The sequence below is a fragment of the Trichoderma citrinoviride genome (genome assembly GCF_003025115.1).
Source record: "Trichoderma citrinoviride strain TUCIM 6016 unplaced genomic scaffold BBK36scaffold_1, whole genome shotgun sequence".
Lineage (NCBI taxonomy): Eukaryota > Fungi > Ascomycota > Sordariomycetes > Hypocreales > Hypocreaceae > Trichoderma > Trichoderma citrinoviride.
Window position 1 is genome coordinate 3,049,729 of NW_020194709.1, and position 23,665 is coordinate 3,073,393.

At 56.5% G+C, this 23,665-nt stretch overlaps 7 protein-coding genes across 7 annotated transcripts; 3 read left to right on the forward strand and 4 right to left on the reverse strand.

Moving 5' to 3' along the window:
* Window positions 1–2,565: 2,565 nt before the first annotated feature.
* Window positions 2,566–3,420, forward strand: BBK36DRAFT_1155742 (hypothetical protein; the record flags this gene model as incomplete). The annotated part of the gene is made up of 1 exon (XM_024893860.1): window positions 2,566–3,420. One exon carries the CDS (start codon window positions 2,566–2,568, stop codon window positions 3,418–3,420), a length of 855 nt encoding a protein of 284 aa, XP_024754280.1.
* A 989-nt stretch (window positions 3,421–4,409) lies between these two features.
* BBK36DRAFT_1165446 (hypothetical protein) lies at window positions 4,410–6,170 on the reverse strand (the record flags this gene model as incomplete). The annotated part of the gene is made up of 2 exons (XM_024894778.1): window positions 4,410–5,606; window positions 5,805–6,170. The coding sequence occupies 2 exons, from the start codon at window positions 6,168–6,170 to the stop codon at window positions 4,410–4,412; spliced, it is 1,563 nt and encodes a 520-aa protein (XP_024754281.1).
* A 1,492-nt stretch (window positions 6,171–7,662) lies between these two features.
* On the reverse strand, window positions 7,663–8,790 carry BBK36DRAFT_1137607 (hypothetical protein; the record flags this gene model as incomplete). Its single annotated transcript, XM_024893179.1, has 1 exon — window positions 7,663–8,790. One exon carries the CDS (start codon window positions 8,788–8,790, stop codon window positions 7,663–7,665), a length of 1,128 nt encoding a protein of 375 aa, XP_024754282.1.
* Window positions 8,791–9,230: 440 nt separating this feature from the next.
* Window positions 9,231–10,182, forward strand: BBK36DRAFT_1134121 (hypothetical protein; the record flags this gene model as incomplete). Its single annotated transcript, XM_024892202.1, has 2 exons — window positions 9,231–9,361; window positions 9,495–10,182. Exons 1-2 carry the CDS (start codon window positions 9,248–9,250, stop codon window positions 10,179–10,181), a joined length of 801 nt encoding a protein of 266 aa, XP_024754283.1. The 5' UTR covers window positions 9,231–9,247.
* A 452-nt stretch (window positions 10,183–10,634) lies between these two features.
* BBK36DRAFT_1134122 (adaptor protein complex alpha-adaptin subunit) lies at window positions 10,635–14,599 on the reverse strand. Its single transcript, XM_024892203.1, is given in 8 exon segments — window positions 10,635–10,776; window positions 10,808–10,989; window positions 11,142–11,143; window positions 11,200–13,158; window positions 13,219–13,553; window positions 13,638–14,149; window positions 14,189–14,489; window positions 14,500–14,599. 5 exon segments carry the CDS (start codon window positions 14,132–14,134, stop codon window positions 10,834–10,836), a joined length of 2,949 nt encoding a protein of 982 aa, XP_024754284.1. The 5' UTR covers window positions 14,135–14,149; window positions 14,189–14,489; window positions 14,500–14,599; the 3' UTR covers window positions 10,635–10,776; window positions 10,808–10,833.
* A 381-nt stretch (window positions 14,600–14,980) lies between these two features.
* Window positions 14,981–16,122, forward strand: BBK36DRAFT_45535 (S-adenosyl-L-methionine-dependent methyltransferase; the record flags this gene model as incomplete). Its single annotated transcript, XM_024898096.1, has 2 exons — window positions 14,981–15,238; window positions 15,301–16,122. The coding sequence occupies 2 exons, from the start codon at window positions 14,981–14,983 to the stop codon at window positions 16,120–16,122; spliced, it is 1,080 nt and encodes a 359-aa protein (XP_024754285.1).
* Window positions 16,123–16,354: 232 nt separating this feature from the next.
* On the reverse strand, window positions 16,355–17,086 carry BBK36DRAFT_1137611 (Arp2/3 complex 16 kDa subunit ARPC5; the record flags this gene model as incomplete). Its single annotated transcript, XM_024893180.1, has 3 exons — window positions 16,355–16,589; window positions 16,695–16,729; window positions 16,832–17,086. 3 exons carry the CDS (start codon window positions 17,084–17,086, stop codon window positions 16,355–16,357), a joined length of 525 nt encoding a protein of 174 aa, XP_024754286.1.
* Between the last annotated feature and the right edge of the window lie 6,579 nt (window positions 17,087–23,665).

Genomic DNA, 23,665 nt, shown 5'->3' on the forward strand with positions numbered 1-23,665 from the left:
GCAGTTGCGGTTGCGGTTGCGGGTGCGGTTGGCGGACGTCGTGCTGGGCCTTCATGTCATGGCTCGCTGGCGCTTTGAGGGGGGGTTTGGACTCTGCCACGACGCCTCTGCGCCTCTCTCCCACTCGCTCGCTCACTCTCCCACTTTTCCTCGGTCCTCTCTCGGTCTCTCGTCCTTGTTGTTTCTCGTCGATGCCTGTCGTTCTCCCTGGCTCCGCGTTTCTAGCTTCCGGATTCTCGTTGAGACGCGCCCGCAGTCGCTACTTGACGATGGGCAGGGCGCTATGGCATGGTGCAGCTTCCCGGCAGCGACGCATCAGCGCCAGTCACGGCGAGGCAGCTGAGGGCAAGCGGAGGCGGTCAGTGCTCAGGCAGCGTTCGGTGAGAGGCGGGCGGCTGCGCTGGGCATCGGGCGGTTCGAATCAGGAGCTGAGCAGAGTCGAGGTTGAAGCAGCAAACATGACGTTTCGAGGCGAGGAGCGTGGCTCAAGAGCAGGCTAGTGGCTGAATCCATTGGTGCAGCGGCTCCGGCAGGGCGGCAGACAGTGCGCGGGATCCATTGCGGCACATGGCGCTGGTGCCGGCTGGTGCTGGCGACGGGGGCGGCTGGAGGGCCAGAGAGGGCGATGCCTTGTCGTGTAACTCGAGAGTTCGAGCGAGTACTCGGCAGTACGGTTTATCTTCTTCGAGAAGTACGGACATTTTAGGAGTTAGAGTAAGGTGATTGCTGGGGATGGCCGTCATCCGCCCAGTACATTAGCTCTATCACATCAAGGGACTCTGTCCACATGGAGGCGGGTAAGGACTATGCACCTCCAGGGCTAACACGGGGACTAGGCATGCCTAATGCACATGCGTCTGCGTCTGCATACGTGGTGCATGTGGGTTGATATGAGTGTATGGATGAGTTGGCACATGTGATGCCGCGCAGTATACTGCTAACCTGCTCAAACTGCTAGTACTATTGTCGATGGATGAATCGAATGAACTAGGCCTATTGTCTTTGAATCAGCCCTGAATAGTGAGCCAAGTGCGAGCACTTTCCTACGCACGTTGCCATAGGTTCAGCCCGCCTCAACACTATTAGTACCTTATCCGCAATAAACGGGGGGGCAAAACCACAACTCATATCAATACTAGTCGGTATCTCGCGTACTCAGTCCAGTCAGCGTGCAGCAGCAATCTTTTGCTCTCGGCATCCGAATCCTGCAGGCCTTCAATTTCCTCAAGGTGGGTGAAGGAACGCGTGCAAGCCGCCCCCTTTGGCATAACTGGTGCCGCGCGACCAATCAACGGCCGCAGGACGGCTGGAGAAGCCGTCCCAAGGGCCATGCACATCATCCCGCCCGCCGCGGCCAATGGGAGGGCGCGGATTTTCTTGAACGAGGAGCTGTGCTTCTCCTTTTTTGTTTGGCTTGTGCCTGATTGGGGTTCTTTTCTTCTTGGGTGTTCGGATGTCTGGAGATTTATGAGGCGTGATTCGAGATGGACGCAGACGTGAAGGCAAGGACGGATACTCATTGAATAGAAGCTGTACGAGTACTGTGTGTTGGCTTTATCGATTACGAGCATGACGATGACGCAAATGTAACCAGACGGGAGATTTTCTGTTTAAGGTAGGTATTGCTAGTGCACACCAGCCCTGGAATGAACCAGCCCAGCTCGGATCTCGCTGATTAATTACTGCATCTCCTGTAACGGCAATGGGCCATGAAGTCAAGAGCTTTGGCTTCCTTACAGCACCAGTCAAACTTCGGCTTCAGTCGGTTGAAATAAACAAGAGAAACAATAAAAGCGTGGGGGAGGAAAACCACGACAGAAGACTCCATCAACTTCTAATAAGGTGTGCCGAATCCTTCCAGAATCCATTACAAAACAACCCAGATCTAGACCCTGCCAAGCCCTGCCCATCGAGCTCGATTTTACAGTCTAGGAAGACATTTCCCAAACTAATCAAATCTCCCGCGGCTTCATCTTTCCAAGCAGATCCCGGATCCCGAGGCACAGCCCACTATACAAAGCAGCGCTTTCCAATCACCGTCTTTTCGGTCTCTCCCCCCCGCCAGCTTACATATACAACAAATGATTCCCCCAAGCGGCTAAATTCGGCACTTGAAAGCTTCGAAGTGGTGGTCTCTATGGCATCATCAAGATCTGGGTTATTCCTTTTCGGCATCTGGCTTTAGTAAGCCAGCGCGCCTTACAAATGGCGCCCAGCGAATGGGTGAGCTTGGGCGTGGCGTGCTTGCAGACAAAGCAGAACCAGGGCGGACATGGTCAGCGGCTTGTTGGAGGGGGATCTTGAGGAGGGGGGGAAACCTGGAGAGGTGGATTTGAAATCGAGAGGCTGCTTGGGGGTGATGATAAGAGTATATAAAGAACTGAGGGGGTTGATTCTTTTCATTTGAATTCCAATCGCATTGACATCATCACTGCTTGTCGACTTACATACAGCCTTCAGCCCTCAAGCTGTATCACTAAACACCTTCTTCACCACTTATACACCAAAAACACCATCATAACCACCATCACTACCACCGTTTTGAATCTCGCAAACAACAAAAACATGGCCGTCATCTCCAGCGTCCCCCGCGGCGACGTCACCGCCACCCTAAACTACTACACCGCCCCCGCCGACGGCTCCCAGCCCTACAACCTCGTCGGCGACGACCACCCGGCCGACCTCCCGCGCCGCAACTACGGCGACGACTTCCACGACGTCGTCATCCACGACATCCGCGGCCACGAGCAGGACTTTTCCCTCGACCGCGACGCCTTCCAGCTCGTCCGGAACGTGCCGCCCTCGCAGGAAAAGGACTTTGTCGACGACGAGTCCATCAAGAAACTCTACTACCCCGAGGTCGAGAAGCTGCTGCTCGACCAGATCCCGGGCGCGGAGCGCATCTACATCTTCGACCACACCATCCGCCGCTCCGACCCAGACGCCCCGCGCGCCCCCGTCCTGCGCGTGCACATCGACCAGACCGCCGCCTCCGTCGAGAAGCGCGTGCGGCGCTACTTCCCCGACGAGGCGGACGAGCTGCTGCGGACCAAGCGCTACCGCATCGTCAACGTGTGGCGGCCGCTGAACAAGGGCCCCGTGGAGGCGAACCCGCTCGCTGTGGCGTCGACGTCGACGCTCGAGGACAAGGACGTGATTCCCATCTCGCACCGCTACTCGGATGGGTACATTGGCGAGACGGCGGCCATCAACTACAACCCTGGCCAGAAGTGGTATTACGCGAGCGGCATGACGGGGGACGAGAGGTTGTTGATTGAGTGCTTTGATAGCGAGTCGCTCAAGCCCGGGTCCAAGATTGGGGGCAGGGTGCCGCATACTGCCTTCCAGGACCCGAGGACGAGGGAGGATGCCGAGGGGAGGGAGAGCATTGAGGTGAGGGCCTTGGTTTTTGGCAACTAGAGGGTTTAGAAGGGAATCTGTTTTGAACATGGCTGTAGATGGTGTCATTTTGATGGTTTGCTTGGGTGGGATATAATTTAGCGTTGCACGTATCGGATGAGACTGCGAAACATTTAATAACAAGACTTTCATTCGCCTTCGTCTTCCCCTGGTTTCTACCTTCGTAACTACCCTCATACCTGAGTGTCTGCCATCAACAGAGAATGAGATTCACCTGTCGACCAAAAGGCAAAGCAGAGAAAAGCAATAAACAAAAAGGACAAAGCCGAAAAGGAAAAAAGGAAACAGAAAGAGACAGCCAAAAGAAAACCAGGGAGAGTCCGTACTTCAGACCGCCTCAATCCCAACCGGTCTAATCACTGCATAGAGACTGTCCCGATCCCACCTCCTTTGCTACCGAAAGGAAAGGCCATAACAAGTCAGGAAACGAAACGTATTGGAAAAACAAGGAATCATCGTGTATGTAATGAGGAACCTTGAGATAGAACAGGAGAGAAACAAAAGATATGGGAAATCGGATATCATTCCTCTTTCAAACCCAGAGCAGTCCTCGTGGGACTGACAAGCCGCACAAGACCAAAGAGAAGTAGCAGAAACAACAAATAAAGAGAGGGGAATCTTGAAGTCGGCAACAAGATCTGAGCCCCTTTTAGATAGGAGAGAGTTTGAAAAGAGAAAGCGGAGAGAGAGAGGGAGAGAGCTGCTCTCCTCCTTTCCAACCCAGCGAACAGGATATAGTAGGGTCGATGTATAAAAGGACAAAATGGTAAAACAGGAGATCCCCTGGACGCCAGCCGTCGCCTCGCCATGCCGTGAAATGCACATGTTTCTGTTTGGTCGTTCATTCCCGTTTCCGCGTGCCGTGTTCAAAAAGTGACTTTTGGGTTGTCTCGTCTAAGCCAAAGACAAGTACCTTTGTGCAGGTCATATCAATCGACCGCCAAAAATAAAAAAATAAAATCAAAGAGGCTTCATGCAGGCTTCATGCTTCAGCCCCGGCGACCCTTGCCTCGGGCGCTACCGGTGGTGCCCTGACGGCTCATGGGGACGCCGCCCTGCCCGCTGTTCTGCCGACTCATCACCACGGGGCTGGACTGGTCGCGCAGGTTGCTCAGTGGGATGCCGAGGACGTCGCGGAGGTGCTCGGGGTCCTCGCGGACGGCGCTGGTAAAGGCGACGTAGCGGCTCTGGTGGTACGGCACGGCCACGGCCTCGAGCACCTTGCGCAAGCCGCTGGGCGCATCGAGGTGGGCGCCGGGCTTGTGGGTCTGGTCGTACTGCTTGAAGAAGCTCATGACGGACAGGTCGGACGAGATGTCGTCCTGCGACAGCGGCACAGGGAAATTCTGGTCCGAGGACCGCGGGTACGGCTTGAGGTACTGCTGGGGCACCGGGGGCGGCATCTTGGGCGGCTCCTGGGCGTGCATCAGGTCCAGGTTGGCGGGCAGCTCAAAGTTGGCGATGCCCTCGATGCCCAGGATCTTGTCGTCGAGGAAGTTCTGGCTGGCGCCGCCCCTGGTGCTGCGGGTGGCGTGCGAGACCTGGCGCTCCATCATGGGCGCGGCCGACGGCTGCGACTCGGCGTCGTCCCTGTCGGCGTCGCCGCTCTCGCCGTTGCTCGGGGTGCTGCCGTCGCGCGACTCGCTGCCGTTGACGCGGTTGCGCAGGACGTACTGGTGGGCGGCCAGGGCGGCCGAGTTGTAGTGGAGCGACAGCTCCTTGTCCGTGAAGAGCTTGTCGATGCTGTACACGGGGCCGTTCTGCTTGGCGGCGGCGCGGGCCTTTTCCGACTGCCACAGGGGCGTGGTGCTGTTGGGGTCGAGGGCCCGTCGCGACGGCGCCGGCGAGCCGTCGTCCTCGCCCGGGTTGCGCTTGCGCTTCTTGCCGTCGGCGAAGACCTGGAGGTCCTCGGCATCCTTGCGCAGGCGAGTCGCCCGCTTGCCGTGGGCGCCGCCGGGGCTGGCGGGGTTGGTGAGGCTGAATTGGCTGGGGTTGAGCAGCAGGGCGCTCGAGTCGTTGATCTCGAGCACTTCCTTTTCGCGGTTGAGCCGGTTCTTCTTCTGTGTGAGGCTGTTGATGAGCCGGTCGCGGAGCGTATCCGTCAGGGCTCGGTGCTCCCGCTTGGCCGTCTCGACCTTGTACGCGTGCGTGTTTTTGTATTCCTGGACCTTGCGTTCGTACTCGTTCTAAATTGGGACATGGAGAATTAGCATTGGTGTGCCATGGTGCAAGGAAGAAGAAGTAGAGAAGGGGGGGAGAAGAAGGGAGGGAGAGGGCTGGAGATGACGGGCTAGCAGAGAGAGAGTGTGTGTGGTGTCGCTCCCTCTTGCTCTACCTGGGCAGGCTGCACGTGCGTTGTCGTATCATGACAATGTTCTACTCACCTTGGACTGCACCAGCTGGAAATCGCGGACCTCAATGAGATCCTCGACCTCGTCCATGAACTCGGGGAAGCGGATGCCCGCCATGTCGACGAGGCTGCGGGCGCCCTCGGCCAGGACGGGCGGCCCCTGGGCCTGCCTGTACTCGCGCAGCAGCTCGTCGGCCTTTTCGAGGGCGTTGACGGCGTAGGGGTCGAAGCGCTGGACGAGGCCGACCTCGTACTGGATCTTGGACAGCTGGTCGCGGTACGTCAGGTCCCGGTCGCGCTGCATCTTGTCGGACATGGTGGACAGGCGCTCGACGAGGACCTGGCGCTTGCGGTCACGCTTGGACTGCGAGGCTGCTGCGGCGGGCGACGGGCGGTCCATCTTGACGCTCACAGCGGAGGCGATTCCCTCGCTCGCCTCCATTGTGCGGGATGCGGGAGGGGAGATGCTGAACAAGGGTATGGAGAGGAAGCGAGAGTGCAAGTAAGGGAGAGAGAGAGGAAGAGAGAGGGAGGGAGACAAAGAAGTGCAAGAGAGGCAGAAACGGGTCGTCGTCGGCTAAGTAAGAGCTGTGATTTTCGGCGTCGTAACAGAACGGGGACGCTGTGACGAGCAGAAAGACGGGAATGCCCGAGCAGAAAACGAGCAGCTCAAGTGATGAATCGCCAGCAGCAGAAGCAGCAGATTGCAAGAGCAGCAGGTTTCCGTCGCCTTGTGGTGTTGCTTCTGGAGGTTTTCCGGAGCAGAGGGCTGGCTAGGGTCTTGCGTCCAAGGTGTAGGTAGATGGATGCTGTATTATGTATGTAAGTCCGGGGGGGGTCGTATTAGTGAGTGGTGTGTGGGTTCGCTGTTTTCTGCCGCCATTTTTTCTGCTCACTTTGGCTTCACCTCACTTTGGCTTCACCTCAGCTTCAACTTCTCACCTCGGGAAACGGGAATAGATAGGGGAAAGCTTGTTGCAGCCGTAGAAGAGAGTCTAGAGCCAATAGAGACCACGGGATTCCACATTTGCATCTTCTCAACAAACAAGTTCAAGCGCCTTTCCATAAACTTCACGAGGCCTTGAATTCGCCTTTGAGCGGCTCTACCCTTTTTCTGCCAAGGCGCAAGAGCTTAAAAGTACATCATCCTCTGCGTGCGGCTGCTGCGCGACTTTGTCACTTTTTCTGCCCGTGCTCGCCCATCCAACTCCCTCCGTCATCATCCTGCCGCTCTGCCTCTGCTCTTCTCAGCTTGATTGATACATAAATCTTTTTCTCTCTTTCGGGCAGCCGAACCAGCACAGAAAGAGAGCAGCAAAAAAAGGCACAACCTGCATTGACCCCCATTTCGGGCAGCTTCACCGCCCGCCAGATCTGGACGGTGGTTGCAAACGGGGCCTGCGATTGGTTCCCGCAACTCTGAAAGTTCAAGGCTGCAGTTGACAAGTGTCGAGTACCCAAAATCTGTCAATTTCTCTGCTGTGCGCGGAGGTACTCTGTACTGAGCACTGCCGATGCGTGTACTTGTATCTGCCAGTGGGAAAAACAAGGGAACGCAAGAGCCGGCGCATGTCTAATGGGCGCTATGCCCGATGTGGAAGCGATTTGGCTTTCAGCGGTTGCCTTTTGCGGCGTCATGGAGGATCTTGGTATGTATGGCGATACATTTACCCAGCAACTCGTGGCTTGGATAGAAATCATGGATTCTGATTCAGCTTGATGTTTATATCAATTGCTGTAGGGAATATGCTGTTATGATTGGGTAGTTCTTGGAAACAGCTGAGAGTGCAATTGTCGCCATGCCATGTATGTACATGCACTCATCCCCTCAGCCACGATGTAGAATTCAAGGCTTCAAAGCCTCAGCAACAAAAGTTCGAGCCATCCTCTCCTCACAAGCCACCGCGAAGCTTCTGCAGCTGGCTCATCAGCCCAAACCCGCCGGGCAGAGTCTCTCCAGCACCGTCCCTCGCATTCGCAGCACTGCCGCCGCCGCCGCCGCCGCGTCCTTGTTGGCTCGTCGTCGCCGCTGTCGCCGTCGCCGTAGCAGCAGTAGCCTCGCTCCTCTTCGAGTCCAGCTCCTTGAGCAGCTCGCGGTGTCTGTCCTCGACCATCTTGGCCAGGCTCTCGATGAACTTGGTCCGGCCCCTTTCCTCCGCCGTGCCCGTCCACACCGTCGCCAGGTTCTTGAGCTGCTCAATCCTTTCCGCCGCCTTTTCAATGCCTGAGACGGGGTCTTGCTTGTTGTTCAGCAGGCCTGAGATCTCGTCCCGTAGCCTTTGTAGCGTCTGTTGACCCTTTTCCTCCGAGCTTTGCAGATCGGACCCTGGCTCGGGCGCGGATACGGACAGGAAGCCGGAGCTGACCGAGACTTCTGATGGGGGGAAGCCGAACTCCATGGCGTCGCCGAATATCTTGATGACGGAGTCGAGTCGCTCCCGGACGAGCGTGAGCGTCCGCAACTGCTTGATAGACTCGGGCTCCTCTGCACCATCCGCCGCTTGGCCCTCGGGTTTCGCGACCGTCTTTGCTTCCCCTTCCTCCGCAGGCTTCCCCATCTCTTTCAGCCTCTTCTCTTCTCCTTCTTGCTCCGTCTTCGCCTCGCCCTCCTTCTGCAGGCCCCCCGGCACAAACATGCCAATCTGCCCCGCCAGCTTCTCAAACAGCAGCTCCTCCAGGCTCAGCGCCTCGCCCCGCAGCATCTCGACCTCGTACGACATCCGGCCCCCGCTGCGGAGGATGTCATCGGTGATGCGCGTCAGCGTGTCCGACAGCCGCGTGGTGTGGGCGTCGAGCTGCGACAGCAGCGTCTGCGCCTGCGCGGCGAGGTCGGACAGCGGCACGGCGTTGTTGTGGTTGGAGGGCGTTGGGGACTTGGTGGCGAGGGGCGGCAGGCTGGTGTTGAGGTAGGCGGTTGGGTCGAAGGATGGGCTGAGGAAGGGCTGGAGGAAAGGGTCTGATGTGTGGTGGGATTTGGGCTGATGGGGGAGGGTTTTGTCTTGCTTGACGTCGGTGGCCATTGCGGATTATGATGAAGAAGTAACAGGGGTGAACAGTGAGGAGCTCTAAGAGTATGAGAATCAAGTGAGCTTTTAAGTAAAAGAACACGGAGTTGTGAATAAATCGTCTATAAAAGAACAGCTTGCCTTTGTGTTGATTGTCCAAGTGAGAGTGAGGCCATCGCCATACATGCCTAAGGTATGGTAGGTATGTACCAGTACACGGCACCCAATGTACAGCCGACAATAACCCGACTTCAACGTCTCCTCCTCCCTCATTCGCCCAATTCAATCCTTTCCAGCTTCTTCCATCCAATCAATCTCCACCACCCTCCAAACCTTCAACTAACAATTTCACTTACCCGATAAGCTTCACCTCGTTTTGACTCACTCACTCACTTCAACTTGTCTTCTTTTTCTCCTCTCATCTCATCTCATCTCATCTCATCTCATCCATATACCCCATGCATCTGTAGAAATGAGTGACGGAACCACCGAAGAAATGCGCATCGACCCCACTAGAGCCCAAGCTCTCATATCCCAGCTCAACGCCGTCAAGCAAACCATTGCAGCAGCGGCTCACGGCCGTCCAGTAAGCACTTAAGAATCCCCATCATCACCATGAACACCGATTGCCCCCCAAAAGACAAATCAAACATTCCCTCTCATCTCTCTCTTCCCCCCTCGGTATATAAACCTCCAGCTGACTCAATATGAAAAAAAAGGTCCGCCTCGTCGCCGTCTCCAAGCTAAAGCCAGCCAACGACATCCTCGCCCTCCACAACCCCCCAGCCTCCCACGTCCACTTTGGCGAAAACTACGCCCAGGAGCTCTCCCAAAAGGCGGCCCTCCTCCCGCCCTCCATCCGCTGGCACTTCATCGGCGGCCTGCAGTCCACCCACTGCAAGCACCTCGCCCGCATCCCCAACCTCTTCTGCGTCTCCAGCGTCGACTCCCCGAAAAAGGCCCAGCTGCTCAGCAACGCGCGCGTCGCCGCCATCGCCTCCGATCCGCAGCAGCAAGTCGACAAGCTCGGCGTGCACGTGCAGGTCAACACCTCGGGCGAGGAGTCCAAGAGCGGGTGCGAGCCCGGCCGGGAGACGGTGGACCTGTGTCGCGAGATTGTGGACAAGTGTCCTGGGCTCAAGCTGCTGGGGCTCATGACCATTGGGGCGATTGCGCGCAGCAAGGCCACGACGCCGGAGAACCAGAACGAGGACTTTGAGACGCTGAGGCAGCAGCGCGATCTGGTCGCCAAGGAGCTCGGGCTGAACGCTGATGAGCTCGAGCTGAGCATGGGCATGAGCGAGGACTTTGAGGGGGCCATTGCGCAGGGGAGCACCGAGGTCAGGGTGGGGAGCACGATTTTCGGGCAGAGGCCGGCGAAGGCGGATGCAAAGATTAAGGAGTAGGGGATCTTCGTGAGAGAAGGGGGGGGAAGGGATCTTTGTAGTATATACGGAGTGTGACACCCGGGCCAAGGGAGGGGTTTGCTACGTAGCAAATATCATCAAGCGTCCCCATGTGACTCATGGTTGGACTCTGAGAGGGTTCAACAAGCATATAAACACATACACACGTATATGGCGTGTAAATGGACGAGAAGAGATGAAAGAGAGAGCATGTATCAACAACAAAGTCCGCATGCATGACCATCCATTATCTTCACAGCTTCCAGTTGGCTCATATAAATATAAAAAGTGGGTTAAAATAAGGAGAAAGGCAGCCGCTTTCATAGGAGGCGCAAAAAAAAAAAAAAAAAAAGACTAAACTACATACAAAGAACAAGAAACTTGCCATCATCCTCTCCCTGGCTCATCCCTGCTTCAACCAGACCCTCCTCCCAAAGAGGTCCTCGTCCAAGGGCACTTGGGCCATCATCCATCATACTTCTTCTCCCGAAATAAAACGCCAATATGCTTCCCATGCGGTGCCAAGACATGTCCGAGTAAGTCAGTCGTGTAATAGTTTGTGTCACATATGTCCAAGATAAATAAGATGAAGCAAACCCCATGGTTGCTTTTTGTGGGGGGAAATAAAATAATAAGAATAAGGTAATCATAGTTAGTTAACCATTACACTCCCAAAGGCGTCGGAAATGTCTTGTCGTGTGGGCGGCTCGTGTCTCTCGGGGAGCGTCGACACTCCAAGGGCGAGCCGCTCCTGCATGAGCTTCAGCAGAACCTGGGGCACCGACTCGTCCGTGGCTCGGATCGTAAGTCGGATCATCTGGAAACATCGTGTCAGCGGCCTCTCCGTGACAGAACGGCTTCGACTTGTGAAAGACAATGACAATGGACAATCAGGGCAAAAGGTGAATAAATTTTGTCTCATGACCCGGAGGTTCTGAAGTAGCAAATACTTTGATTTTTGCAAAGACATCATGTGGAAGGAAGTCTAGGATGGGATGATATGTGAAGGAATGAAGAAGAAAACTCACCTGAGTAGCATAATTGGGCTCCAGTCGCATGAGGCAGCCAAACTTGCCGCCCTCCGAGGTGTGAAGCACGCTGGCGCCGACAACGTTCTTAGGGTTGGGGTCGACCATGTCGAGGACACGCCATCGGAAGCCCTCGACCGTCGACAGCACAAACTTCTCGTTGAGCTCTCTGGCGCCGTTCTTGCCACCGCTGAGACCAAAGATTCCCTGCGCTTCGCGGGAACCGCCGCCAATCTGCTTCCACCGCTTGAAAAAGTCCTCGGCAGAAAGCTCGGCCGGGTCCATGAACTTGTGAATGGTCACGGGCAGCTTCAGCGTGAGTGCCTGCAGCGCACCGGCCAGGTAGCTGACTCGCATCGTCGGGCTCTTCTCAAACACCTTCTTAGCCTCGAACATGATGACCTGCTGTGTCTGCGACCCCTGGCCGAGCGTGCTCTCCGGAAGACCCTTGACGTCCCAGGAGAGCTTCCCTTTTTCGCTCTCGTCCAGGTCTAGCGTCGTGGTGAAGGATGTAATGGTTCCGGGATTCTTGTTGCGAAAATACGCAATGAGGCAGGCCATCTGGCCACGGTACTCGGACCGGACGCCAATCTGCAGCTGCGCATCCTCGTACAAGACTCCCTCGGCCTTGAGCAGGAGCCTGTTGAAGCCCTTCTCCCACCCGGGTGACAGATGAGCCGCGCTGGCGAGGTTGGGTACCTTTGTCGGCTTTTGCTCGGTCGCCGACAAGTCCAGGCCGGCAAGGTCAGAGGCGCCGTTCGTATGAGCTCCGTTGGCACCGTTGGCCTTGTTCCCGTTGAGCGGAACAGCAGAACTAAATGTCCTCTTCAGGCCGCCGGGCTTGGCCATGTTGAGCTCCGCCTCGGTGTTGGCCGACTTGCCGCCGACAACCCACGTCCTCCGGTCGCTCGTGCCGGCATGCTTCTGGTGCAGGCGAGACAGCAGCGCCGATTCTCGCTCGGGGAAGGGCGGCATCTCGTCGCACATTGTCCGGAGCAGGTCATCCGTCGGCATCGTCGCCAAGGTGAGGTACTCGCAGGCTCTCTGCTGCAGTTCCGAATCCAGGGTGTGGCTGTAGACTTGGAAGACGTGGACGAGCTGTGGCTTGATCTCGGGGAACAGGTTGACGAATTTGATGAAGCAGGACAGGATCATGGCGCGCGTGCTCGACGAACATCCCGACAGCTTCTTCTGCAGCGCCAGGAACTGCTCAATGGGGCTGCACCGCTGCTGGTCGGCAATGAGATGGCCAAACTCGCCGAGGATGTAGGCGCCAATCTTGACCAGCGTCTCGTGGCAGATGTCGGCCCTGATGTGCTGAAGGGCCGTCTGGGCGGCATAGACCTGGAGCTCCTCGTTGTTGGTGACAATCTGAATCACCCGCTGCCACACCTCGTCGCTGACATGGTCGCCGGCCATAGCGATCAGCCGCAAGGAGATGTCGACGTACCACTGCACGTCGGTGGCGTACTTTTCCGTAAGAATGGCAATCTTAAGGACCATCTCCTCACGAATGGCAAAGTCTGCGTTCTGTAGGAAGTGCAGGAGCTCGCCCACCACGACCTGCGCATTCGAGGAGTCGCACATGCTGTAGAGGAGGTCGAGACCCTTTCGGCGAACGCTAATGTCACGGTCCTTGAGAGAGCTGAGGATGATGTCCTGGTGCTGCTTGATCGGGATGAGGTTTTCGGATCGTGCGGCCAGGTGCGTCATGGCCTCGAGGCCCAGGTATCGAACGTTGGTCTCCCTGCTCTGGATGAAGCGGCCGAGGCGAGACGAGATCTGCTTCATCAGGTCCTGCTCCGTGTCCAGGTGGATGATGAGATTGATGGCCTCGAAGAGCACCGCGTTTTGGGCGTTGTTCTGCTGCACGTTCTTGCTCGACTCCATGGCGAGGTTGAGGATCTTTTGCAGAGACTCGCGAATGAGCTCGCGCACGTGCGTGTCCTCTATACAGCAATTAGCACCAAGTCGTGTACTGACAAAGGGACCAAATCCATTGCACGCACCTGACGGAGGAAAGTATTGCAGCAGCCGCAGAAGCTTGACCTGGAGCCAAGGGCATGGGACCTTGTAGTACAGGTAGTCGGTGGTGTACTCGCCGTCAATCAGGATGCGCTTCAGCTTTGCCGCCGCTTTGGCATAGGCGCCCTTGTACTGCTCCAGGTCGTCCTGAGCCAGCGTCATGACGAGAGAGGTGATGGACAGCGCAACGCCCAGGTCGTCGTCGTCCATGAGGTGGATGATGCGCTCGGCCCACTGGGGCTGGACAATGTCCCGGTGCTTTCGGTACAGGCGCAGCAAGGTGAGGGCGGCCTTTTTCTTGACGAACGATTTGGAAGTCCTGGGATGCATGGAAGCGGTCAGCACACACACAACTTCCACACTGGGTGAAGTAAGGCATGTGTAAGTGTGGGCTGGGACTTACGGCGAGATGAGCAACCGGTGCACCTCTCCGCTCAGAGCCTCTCCCATCTCGCGACCTCCGACGTTGGCAATGGCGTGCAGGGCGAGGCAGTTGAAGAGCTCGTTGTGGTCGAGCAGGTCCTTGCGGATGCTGTTGACGACGAGGTGCAGCAGCTCGTGCTTCTCGTGCAGGAACAGCGTCATGGCCAGGTAGCCAATCTGCTTCTCCGAGTACTTGCTGGCGGAGATGAGGTTGACGGCCTCGAGGTGGCCAAAGTCGACGTTCCAGCCCAGGATGTAAATGTACAGCAGCTTGCAGACGTATTTCTTCTTGTGGTAGCCGCTGAGGTTGCCGTCCTTGAACTTTTGGCGGATGTTGGCCAGCTCCTTGTTGATGCGCTTCTCCTCCAGCTCGCGGGCGCGCGCGTTGCGCAGGTCGGCGATGAACTGCACCAGGCCGCGCATGTTGGCATTGTTGCTGCTGGAGCGGCCGATCCAGCCTGATCCGGACGACGACATCGTGGCGCTGTCTGGTGTTGCGGTTTTGCTTCTTCCTCGGTGATCCAGCCGGCGCCCCCCTATTTCCTCGGGCCGTTTGTTATTTGAGCTCGTCAATCGATGGGGGGTGTGGACGAGTCGCAGGAGCAGCTGTCGCAGTAATTCAATCCTTGACGTGGGCGAAGCCAAACAATAATCGCCTTATCGGGGGGATCGCATAGTCGGGCGGCTTCGTTTGCGGAGGTCTGGGTTATGCGGCGACAATCGAGGCGTTGGCGAAGGCTTCAGGGCTGGATATGTAATCCGTCCGTCTTGTTCGAAAAGACGTCGGCGGGTATCACGGGACAAAGCAGGCTGCGAAACGAGACGCCAAAAAACGGCGAGAAGCACAAACCGATGCCGTCAAAGCGTCTCTCACAAGCCGAGTGCGCCAGAAAGGAGTGAAAACAGCGTCCAGCCGATGCGTGAAGCCGCCGTTGGGTCGTGATTTGCGAGGTTGAGAGTCGCGTCTCGCGGGCGGCTCGGAGGAGCTGCTGCCAGGAGATCAATGGGCGGCGGGACCCAATTGCAGGTGCCCCGGCTGGAGCCTCTACAACTACTATAGCGGGCGTGGCCGCTAACTCTTCACCCGCCAGCGCGCGGCAGCAGGTGCTTGTGCCCTGTGGCGGGTGGCCTGTGCGCGCCGAAGCCCTCCAAGAGATTTGATTGCCATTGGATCTCCGACCATTTACGGATACTCGACATCACAATATCACTTCTGCTCTACATACTACAATGATGCTCGTGGTTGGCATCATTGTCTCGACGTGATCAACCACCTCAGCCTCGCCTCTACAACCGGCCCCTGCAGACGAGCCCGAGCATGTCATGTCCACGTGCGCGCGCTCGTCTTCCATCGTGAGCTGGGCAAGCAGCCTCGCAAGGCTGGCCCCTCTCAAGAGCTCCCAGCTCCCAGCTGCCCCTCGCCGCTGCTACGCCGTCGCCTCCGGGGCCACTCGGTTCCAAGTGTTCAATCGGCGGACGAAATGGCTCCAGAAGGAGCGCGCGGCGTCCAATGCTGACGAGAGCCGTCAGGCGGACTATCTCAAGGACGAGGTGGCCGTCAGGCTCACGGAGAGGCTGTTGGTACGTCATACACTCAGCTCCCCTCCATATCAGAAGCTTCATTTCTCACGATTATTCGACAGGACATCAACCGGCACTTCCCCAAGGCTCTCGATCTCGGCGCCAACTCGTGCAACGTCGCAAAAGCCCTGACGCGCGACAATCCCGATCCCGACCCAAACACTCCCACGTCGCCGCCGCTGTCGTCTCGCATCGGCGAGCTCATCGCAACCGACTCCTCCGAGACCAGGCTGTACCGCGATGCCGGCCACGAATTCAACCACAAGCTCAACATCACCCGCCAGGTGGTGGACGACGAGGAGACCGTCTCCTTTGAGCCCGAGTCCTTCGACCTCGTGCTGAGCTCTCTGAGCCTGCACTGGATCAACGACCTCCCCGGCGTCCTGGCCCAGATCAACAACATCCTCAAGCCGGACAGCCCCTTCATCGGCGCAATGCTCGGCGGCGACACCCTGTTCGAGCTGCGCACGTCGCTGCAGCTGGCCGAGCTCGAGCGCAGAGGCGGCATGTCCCCCCACGTGTCGCCGCTGGCCGACGTGCGCGACGTGGGCGGCCTGCTGCAAAAGGCCGGCTTCAAGATGCTGACGGTGGACGTTGACGACATCATCGTCGACTACCCTGACATGTTCGCCCTGATGCAGGACCTGCAGGCCATGGGCGAGAGCAATGCCATCCTGAACCGCGAGATGGGGCCCATCAGGAGGGATGTCCTGGTTGCTGGTGACGCCATCTACCGGGCCTTGCACGGCAACCCGGACGGGTCGATTCCTGCTACCTTTCGGATCATATACATGATTGGCTGGCGTGAGGGCGAGAACCAGCCGAAGCCTCTGGCTAGAGGGAGCGGACAGACGAGTCTCAAAGATATATTGGAGACTAAATAAAGAGTTGCATATATATCAGGTAGCCCACATGTATAAAAGGCGGAATCTGTACACTCTTTTGATAGGGTCATTATAAATCATTCGACCGGCCATCGAATAGCCATGTACAACCGAAACCTTTTGGTAGTCATTGATTCATTGAAAAGTAAAGCAAACTCCAACACCCCTCCTTTCTATACATCGCTTCCTCTCCCCATGCGTCCCCATGCACTTCCACCAAAGAAAACACCCATCATACCCTCCGCCAGTCCGTCATCGTCCGGCCAATGCATCCCAGCCCGGCAACCTCCACCAGCTTCTCATGCCAGCTCAGCAGCACGCTCATGGCCGCCGACGCGGGCTCGTTGGACACGCCGGGCCGTGAGCCGATCTGGCTGAAGCCGGTGGACTGGGGCGTCATCTTGGCCGGGGACTTGAGCCCGGCGGAGACGGCGGAGGCGGGGGCTCCGCTGGCCATTCCCTTGTAGCTGGGGGCGCGGGAATCGTGTCAGCGTGTGTGTGTGCGCGTGTGTGTGCCGGGGGCCGCGTAGATGCCCTTGAGCAGGGGCGTCATATCGCTCGCCTTGATAGACTGCAGCACCTCAATAATGGTCTGCAAATGCGCCTCCTATATCAACAAAAACCAACCGTCAGCAACCATCACACCCGTTCCTCCCAACAAACACAACAAGCCAAAAGGAGTAGACTTGTAAGAGGCCGAAAGACGAACCTTTGCAGCATCCGTCCCGTTGTACACGGGCGTCTCGAGACACCCCCTCAGCGCGCCCTCGGCGTCGCCCCCCCTCAGCAGCTGCCGCACCTGCGAGGCCAGCGCGCGCACGTCGGCCTCGGCGATCTCGGGCTGCGGCGGGCGCAGCGTCGACGTGTCGAAGTTTACGCTCGAGTCCTCGGTCAGGATGTCGATGTTGACGGTGCGCCAGGCGTCGCTGAGGGAGGCGGCGGTGTGGTGCTGGATGATGGACATGCTGGGCTATATCGTTTATCTGGCCTGTATTCGTAGGGGTGGAGAAGGGTTCGTTTGGTTTTTCGTTTTCCAGGGCGGTTCTGGAGGAGGAGAGGGTGAGGATTGGCGTGATCGGGAGTCGGCGGAGGAGAGATGGTTAGGGGAGAGGAAGAGAGAGAGCGAGGTTGGAAGCTTTGGGTCAAGTTGGAGCTTCCCGATGCTGCGTCACGGAGGGGCTTGTGGGGGGAGGATTGCCCGAGTCGGGGACGTTAGCGGATACTTGGGGGCGCACTGCGATGGTGGTGCGTCTCTTTGTACCTGTCAAACAAATGCTCAGGGACGATATCAGCGTTGAGTTGGAATCAACATGACAATGGCAGCTTTCGTGGTGGTCAATTGTGTGATGGAAGCCTTTAGTTGTCGTCTTTCTTTTGAGCATCTTGCCATGGGAACAGGGGAGGTTATTCATGCTTGCTTTGCAGTAGGCACATCTGCAAGGTTACTGCAAGGTAGATGGTAAGTGGTGACACGTCCAGTGAGGATAACCTCAACTCCAAACGTGTAGGCCAAAAAGAGCCAATACCGGAGGTCAATCACCCAGGCCGGAAATCGTAGGGAAAGCTGAGCAAATCAACCACATTGATTGCCAGAACACCAAATGCAGCGCTTTGACCTGTGTCTTCCAACGCTTCTTCACACATTTGGCAAGCTTCAGTCTCATTCAAAAACTTACCCTGGAGACTGAGACTCCAATTCCCATCACTCAACGAAACACACATACGGAGTACACCGTCCATACATGTCTGCCCATCTTTTGTCACAATTAAACACCCCAAATTCTATCATCTTACGCTGCCTAGTAGAGAATTGAGCTTCCTGCCATTGACGTCCGCGGACCCTCCTATCGAGATTATACAAACAGCGTCTCGGGTCTACAAGTTCAACGACAAAAATGCCTTCTCGGTTATCCCCAGGGACAGCTTCCACAGAGACAAACAACCGAGAGAAAACACTCAGTTATATTCCCGCATCTCCATGTCTCTACACAGTCAAGTTTACTGTCTTCAGTCCAGATATCGGCATCTTGTCCGCCCACACAGCCGAGCCCAATGATACACCATTCTACACATGAAGATCCTTTGAAGCGACATAACATACCGGTTGACGTCGGCAAGTCCCAGTCTCTCATGTCCCCGATTTGCAATACAAAGTTCCCCAATATTGGGTGCGAAATACACTTATCTGCCATCTCCGTGTTCTTACACCAAGATCCACGGCGTGCCGCGGGCTCGTGGCAGAGACTCATATCATCCACAGTCATGAGGAGTTTCCATACATGGACCCTTATGCTACCATATCCCATGTTGTAAACTCCCTCGCATGATAAGTGCTTGGTATATTCTGCTGATTCATACCGTCGTCGCCCTCCAACAACCATAATACATCTATAGCCTCACAAGCCAGGCAGGGTTTGCCCAGCTCCCTCGAGTCATCATCACAAGTCTCCAGCTTCTGCCAACTATATGCCTTCAGCAACACCAGCCTGACAGGGAACGGGGATTCCTTCCATTCAGACAAGACACAACCGTACCCATACGGAGTGCTCAACCGATCCATATCGCCACTCCCTCAGCTCCGAACCAAAAACGACGCCAAGACTATCGAATGTCGCCAAAACCTGCCCGCCACAACTGACATCTCACCTATCAAACGAACCATCTAACCCCCGTCACCTTGAAACGAGCTGCCAACTTCTCACCATAGTTGGCCTCAGTGGCATCACATTGACGCCCTCAGCGACCACAAAGCGCCCCCCAATGGTATACTCACCGGAGGTGAATGTCTCGGAGCCGGCCTGCCTCGACCGTTGGCGGCGGCACCGAGGGTCACACCATGACATGACCCTACCATGTGACGTGGCGTGTTCCAAAGACTGTGGCTCTCTCTTCCTCTTCCACAAGGTGAATCACTCTCAGGGTCGCTGGGGATTCCAAGGCTATCCCTGTGCCCATGAACATTGGATATACAGCATTCCTCAAGTTCGCCGATAGCCGTTGTATGTACTCTGTAGTGCATGTGCAAGTAGGACGAACGTGAAAAAGTCACACGAAGCCACCCTTGCATCCATCGCATAGCGCTACTCCCCTCGAGAACTTCAGAACACGTTCTCGAATGCCGAGATTGAACGCCATACGCGGGCCGTTCTGCAAAAGCAATAGTCCAACTCATTTACGGGCCAGCACATGACCACGGCGGAAGCAGCGTCTCCAGTATGCCTCCGGCCCTCACTGCCTGGCTCCCCCGATACAGATCGTGACAGGTGACCAAAGGGGGCTTCTAGAAGGCAGAGACTGATCCGTCTTCTACTACTACTACTACTACTACCATATTCATGCCCGCCTAAGCGAAACGGGCTCATTCGAATGCCCCCTGCTGGCACGGGGCTTGCACGGGGCTGTTACGGCCGACGGTTATCAGCGAGCTCCGCCGCGCGCTGGCGAGCCGCCGTCCGCCGTCCTGGCTGCTGGGTCGGGCGGGGGACTCAATCCTTTCGCTTCTTCTTTCTTTCCTTCTTCCTCGCCTTTTCCATCAGACAGCTGGAGATTCGGTGGCCCAGGGGAAGAATCCCAGGCGGAAGCGCTCCCCGGCGCCAATGACCCTAGCGGAATCGTAGAAACCCGCCCTGATGGATTTGGCGGACCCCAGTCTCCAGGTCAAACGCACTTGGCACTCAGTAACCGAGGGAGATTGTCTGGATCCAGCGCGCCGGAGACGCAATAAGAGAGATTGCCTGCACAATATCAAACGGACCTTGTGGTCTGTTTGACATGCCAACACTCAGGTGATTGTTCACCTTGTATCGAGTCCGTCAACGTTGAATGAGCAACCATGGACCCGCACAGTCACGCCGTTTCTGTGGCGTAATCCATCCCGTCCCTGATGAAGAAACATTGGAGACATGGGTCCCGGGGAAGGGGGAGAAACGTGGCACTGGCTTGGTGGCTTTTACCAGATGCAGCAGTAGTTGTGCCTGAATGCCAATTAGCTGCCGCTGCCTCGAATCGCGCTCTGTCGGTTTTGAAACGGCCACTTTCACAGCGCGGCTCTTGCTGCCGGCTGCCCTTGGCGGCATCGCCCGTAATAAACAGCAGAGGCATGCTCGTGTTCGTACGAGTACGGAGCAGGCACTTGGGTCGCCAGGGCATGCATGAATCTCAAACCCACAGCGAAGCGGAAACGGGGAAGAAACCAAGGGTTCAGACGCCGCATTTCTCCGGCTCCATCTCTCAGCTCAAGATGCGGCGAGGCGAACGCGGCGAGACCGTTTGGCATGCAGCCTGACGCGTTGCCGTGCTCCGTACTCCTGTTGCTGCCCCGTGCTTGACAGCAACAGAATCAATGCCGGTCCGTCCCTTCTCCATGATGTTGCTGACTCGCGACTCATCGAGAAAGACGATTGATGCAAATGGATGACATTCGTTGTTGTGCAAGTATATGCTGTACGAATACGACTCGTCGAGATTGGTCGCAATCTTGCCCTAACCGCTAGCAGCAATCTTGGGTGATTCTCGCGATTGTTTCATTTGATGACGGCTGGGCTAGGCATTCCGCTGCTATTTCCAAAACTTGGTAACCAACCACAGGCCTTGCTTGCTTGCCCTCATCTCACCGGCGGAAGGGCATCCGGAGCAGGGATCCACGGCCAGGCTGCGCCGTTTATTCAAGCTTGTATTAGCAATGATCTGTGTGTTTCTTGTTGCTTCCTCTCAAATTGCACCAAGTAGGCGCTCATGGTGGTCATCGGGCGAATGCTGCACGAATCGACGATGCTACTCCATTATCGCCTTGCGAGTATTGTTGGGTACAAGGGTCGAATATGCGGAAACGTCTGACAGGGTACAGCCGAGAGTCCGCTCAAGATTCTGCCAGGCGTGGCTATTTCCAAATCCACCTGGCGGATCACAAACACGGGGCATACCGGGGATTCTCATCGTTCAGCACTCGCAACCTCCAGTATGGCGCGAGTCTCCTGGGCATGGATGTATTTGCGAGTCGGCATGAACATGGTACGTGAGCAGAGCGGACGTGCGTCTGGGCTGTTATGCCGCCGCTATGGAAGCTTTTGCTGGAAGCTTGAAGAAAGCACGGCACCAAGGGTGCCGTTGTACGATTCGCCGAGACCAGGATCTGTCCCTACAACTCCTCTCAGTTGGATATCGGATGGTACACGCAACGTCCCAAACCGTCCAGACCAAAGTCCCTGTCAAGGTCTGTCCACCCACACCAAAGGTATTTGCGGATGCCTGTAGAGACCTGTTGGAGCAGAGTAGCACTCCGTAATGGCACTCGATGCTCTCTGCCAGGCTGGTGCGGCGACATTGTGTCGTCGTGCGCGTGAAGCTCGACTCTGTGATCGGTATATGCAATCACATGCATGCTATGCCGCGGCTGTAGAGCAGGTAAGGCGCTAGGCGCTGAGAGAGTGTTTGATGAATTTTGCTCTTTGTCTTTCTTGTCAATAGACGAAACCCTCTCTGTGCCTGCTCCAAGTCATATTGCCGTCGTCTCATTGCCCGGCCTCTTCCCTGACGGGGCCTACCCATGGCATCAACGGATAGGTTCCGGCCTCTGAATTGTGCTCCAGTACGTGTCAAGAGTAGAGCCGTGCCGGGATTCTTCTGCCTTCCGTGCGGACGGCAGAAAGGCGACAGTTGGCCGAAGTCTTGAGTGGAACGGACCGATCGCCGATGTGTGTACTCCGTACAGAGTAATCTGTAAGCCCTTTTGCTTTCCCCCCTGGTTCCGTCGACGACGACAAGTCATGGGACCCTTGTGCCTCACCAAGCTCACCAAGAGCCTCATACAAGCGGCCGAGCAAAATTCGCACTGTCGACAAGTCCCCTTTGTTCCATGTTTCGAGAATGAACGGAGACTGTGGGGAATGCCAATCTCGGAAAGGCGTCCATCTTCTAGAAGGCTTCCGCAGGCACAGGACAGAGGACGCATACTAGTAACATCAGGGGGAGAGGACCCTGGCTGCCGCTGCAGAGTACTGCCGAAGCCAGCCCTGCCGTTTGCCTTCTGGCCGCTGCCTGAAATGCGGGTTTGGTGCCCCGTATCGTACTCCTGGAAAAGAGGGAGAAGCTTGGAAGAAGCTCTGCTGTGGACCGTGGCATTCCAGCAAGGGCACGTTGCACCCAGCAGCAAGCGATCTGTATGAGCATTCCGTCCTGATTCTGGAAAAAAAGGTTGTTCTCCTGCGTATGCTTCGTACAAATCACTTTGTACGTCTTTCTGCGACTGGGTGTGCAGGCACAAGGCATACAGGGCCGTCGCATAGCTTCGAGAATGGTTTCTATGCAGCTGGTCAGGCATTGGGGCGACCGACAGGGCAAACGCGGATACCTGAAGGAGACTGCAGCTGTACAGTACAGTACATGTATGTTTGTCTGCTTCGCAAGCCTCTTCGCCTCGCTCGGGAGGCTGAGGAAGACTGCACAAAGCCATCCGGTACCCGAAACCTGGTAAATGCAGTCCAGATTGTTTTCCCTCGCAAGAAGTGTTGAAGAGGTAGGAGAATCTCGGGTGGTCGATTTCGCTGGCCTGCCTGCGGTTGGTGTTACCACTCGCTCCGCGTCGCTATATCAGGCGCAGCAAGAGACGGATTTGCTGCTGGACAGCTCGGCGCGGCCAGATTGCTAACGGGCCTTCGATTCCGTTACATTCAGCTAGCAACATCCAGATCCCTGGGACGGTTTCCTACAGGCGCGGGCCGAGTAGTCTAGAATCTCCGAGACTATCACCAGATAGGCGATGGACGGTCATATCCGCCTTGACGTGGCACAGTATGGAGTCGTGACGGCGGGCTCTGGGCTGGGAGACAAACAAACGCTGTGCCACTGGCACATGCATATCGCCATGCTTCATATTCCAAACGCGGCCTTGTGCAGCCCCTCGAGCTGCCATGCTGCTGCTTGATACCGTGGCAAGGGGCTGCACGAGCAAACCCAAGTTGCGTCGTATCCACACCAGGCCTTGAATTGCCTTGGATTACCCTGTCTTGAGGATGATGCGACGCTCGCATCATGGTCGATCAGGGACTGCATGATGATGGACACCGGCGAAGCCTTTTTTTGCTTTTTTGCCTTGCTTGCCTGGGCATACATGTATCGTATGCTTATCACGGGCAGAACCCTGGAATGGGCCTCCTTTTGTCAGTACACGTATGCATTCTCTGCAGTCTCCTTACTCGGACGCAGATACATGTATTCGGAGAAAGCCGACCAGGCAAACTGGCGAGCGGCACTTTCTCCTTATTGCCGGCATAGGGGTCTTCGGAACGATCGTGGCCTGAGCCGAAGCGCAGCGAGAGGATGACAAGCATGTGTATCAAGTACCGTGACGAAGAGTCAGTTACCCTGGAAGATGTTGCGGACTCCTCCGAGGAGCGGTTTGTACTGTATGAGCATGATTCGACTGATTGTTTGTCAACAGGTTTTGCTCTTGCTTTGGTGAGGATGCGGGCGGTGAACCATGATTCTGCAGGATAAACCCTGGGCTGCTTGGAGGCAGGAGCTGGGGCTTCTGTCAATTGGAGGC

Excerpts from the sequence above, each read along its gene's own strand:
- BBK36DRAFT_1134122 (XM_024892203.1), bottom strand. The coding sequence starts at position 14,134 with ATGTCGTCGTCCGGATCAGGCTGGATCGGCCGCTCCAGCAGCAACAAT. Across the intron at positions 13,554-13,637 it reads CACCGGTTGCTCATCTCGCC|GACTTCCAAATCGTTCGTCA; the intron begins GTAAGTCCCAGC and ends CATGCATCCCAG. Across the intron at positions 13,159-13,218 it reads GCAATACTTTCCTCCGTCAG|AGGACACGCACGTGCGCGAG; the intron begins GTGCGTGCAATG and ends ATTGCTGTATAG.